At 52.6% G+C, this 2,151-nt stretch overlaps 1 protein-coding gene across 1 annotated transcript in view; it reads right to left on the reverse strand.

The window, feature by feature from the left end:
* RPUSD2 (RNA pseudouridylate synthase domain containing 2) overlaps nt 1-2,151 on the reverse strand; it is a 5,455-nt gene that overhangs the window by 2,842 nt on the left and 462 nt on the right. The window contains exons 2-4 of the mRNA XM_008644090.2: nt 1,930-2,145; nt 1,162-1,453; nt 45-195 (exon numbers count right to left, since the gene is read on the reverse strand). Coding sequence (XP_008642312.1) covers nt 45-195; nt 1,162-1,453; nt 1,930-2,145 — 659 coding nt within the window. The remainder of the gene's footprint in view (nt 1-44; nt 196-1,161; nt 1,454-1,929; nt 2,146-2,151) is intronic.

Genomic DNA, 2,151 nt, shown 5'->3' on the forward strand with positions numbered 1-2,151 from the left:
TGGGAGCCCCCCGCCCCCCGGGGGTGCTGCCGTTTTAGCTGAGCCTCTGGAAGAGGGTTTGGCAGGGCTTCCCCTTGGGATCCACACGACAAACACCGACCTTGTAGGAAACCACCAGGATGGGCTCTTCGCAGACCACCTCGTGTTCTGGGAACTCCCCCACCACTCGGCAGACATATTCCTTCTCCAGCTGCCAGGAGACACAAGAGAAAGGCTCAGGAAACACAGTTGAAAACACACCCAAGCTCCAGCCTTGCTCCTCCTCCCTCTCCCCTCAATAAAATACATCCGATGGTGGCATTTTATTACAACAGAAAAGGGAAAAAAACTAAATCAGCTACTTAAAGCCAAATTTCCCCTCACATTTTCCCCAGCTAATTGGGAAATCAAGAACAGAAAGGCCTGGCCTATTTTCCTTGTATTAAATTCAGAAGCCATCTCTCTGCAGCCTTTGGTTTACAGCCCTGAAGCCAATCCTGGAAAAAGTTTTGTTTGGATCAAGAGACTCTGGAAAAATGGGAATTTTAAAATCGCAAAAGTATTGGACAATTGATCCATTCAATGTGTCAACTCAAAAATAAATCTGCTCTCCCACTGGTTTGCATGATCCCAGTAAGTTTGCACAGTCCCTTGGGACAATCCCTTGGGGAAGAAGATCCCCTCCAACCCAGTATCACCAAAATAATTTAAATTTTTAGGAGACCCCTTTCAACCTAAAATTACCAAAATCAATTAAAGTTTTAGGAGACCCTTTTCAATTTAATATTACCAAATCCAATTAAATTTGTAGGAGATCCCTTTCAGTCCAATATAACCAAATTAAATTAAACTACCACATTGAACTAAATTTTTAGAAGATCCCTTCCAATCTGGTATCAGCAAAAGCAGTTAAATTTTTAGGGTTTTCAATCTAATATTATCAATCTAGTATTACCGAATTCAATTAAAATCTTAGGAGCTCCCTTCCAATCGAGTATTACCAAACTCAATTTTTACTCTGCCTTTAGCCTATGAAGGACGAGAAGCACCAACAGATAAGAACAGCAACACAACCATGAGCCGTCTGGGGAACTTGAGCTCACCTAGAGCCCAAATCTGGCTGACTTTGGAGCACACCTGCTCCAGGAGAGCACAGCAGCAGCTGCTCCCAGCCCTCACCTGTCTGCCGGACCTGCTCGTCGATGCGCTTGGACACGGCCGCGGTCTTGGCGAACATGAGCACGCCCGAGGTCATGCGGTCCAGGCGGTGCAGGGTGTGCAGCTCCCGCAGGCCGTGCTCCTTGCCCAGGATGAAGATGACCGTGTTGTGCCGGACCCTGCCGCAGGGGTGGACAGGCAGGGACGAGGGTTTGTCCACCACCACCACCTCCTCATCCTCTGCCAGAATGCGGATGGGCTGCGCAGTGACCGGAGGCTCGTGCCGATGCACCGTGTTCCTGAGGAAGTCGTTGTTCTGCAAGGGATACGGACAATTAGCCTGAGTCTAGCTTGTGCAGCCACCCACTCGGCCACAAACAACGGGGACTTGATACTGTGGGAGAAGAATTAAAGGCTCTTTCTCCAGGAACCCTGGATCTACGATAACTGTGTGTGTCACCGTGCAAATCCGGTAACCTGGCCGTAGCACATTCCCATTCCCAGGGTCCAAACAGGAAGCCGTGGGCCATGTGTGGGGCTGTAGGATCCACACATTCCCGAATCCAGTGGGGCAGGGATTCCCCGGGAACCCCGATTTCCCCTTCAGTCTCTCCACAGGGTTCGCAGAATATGTCGAGTTGGAAGGAACCCATCAGAATTATCGAGTCCAGCCCTTGACCCTGTGTTATGTGACCACGGAGCTCACGGGGTGGTGCTGACGGCTCGGGGCACTCCGGGCTTCGCCACCACACCACGATCCCCACCGGAGCGCCCACCCCGGGGGCCGCCCGCCTTGAGCACGATGTCCAGGTCGCGCACGGGCTCCTCGTTGAGGCGCAGGCGGCCGGCGCGGGCGGCGGCGCGGTAATAGGCGAGGGGCTGCGCTCGGAATTCGGTGCCGAAGACGTGCAGGAGGCTGCGGCCCACCCAGCGCCCTTTGCAGTAGGTGCGGAAGTCGAAGTAGTAGGGGCGCACCTTGCGCAGGCCGCCCTCGAAGTAGTACGAGGTCTCGAC

Source organism: Corvus brachyrhynchos, unplaced genomic scaffold (genome assembly GCF_000691975.1).
Source record: "Corvus brachyrhynchos isolate BGI_N302 unplaced genomic scaffold, ASM69197v1 scaffold281, whole genome shotgun sequence".
NCBI classification, from domain to species: Eukaryota; Metazoa; Chordata; class Aves; order Passeriformes; family Corvidae; genus Corvus; species Corvus brachyrhynchos.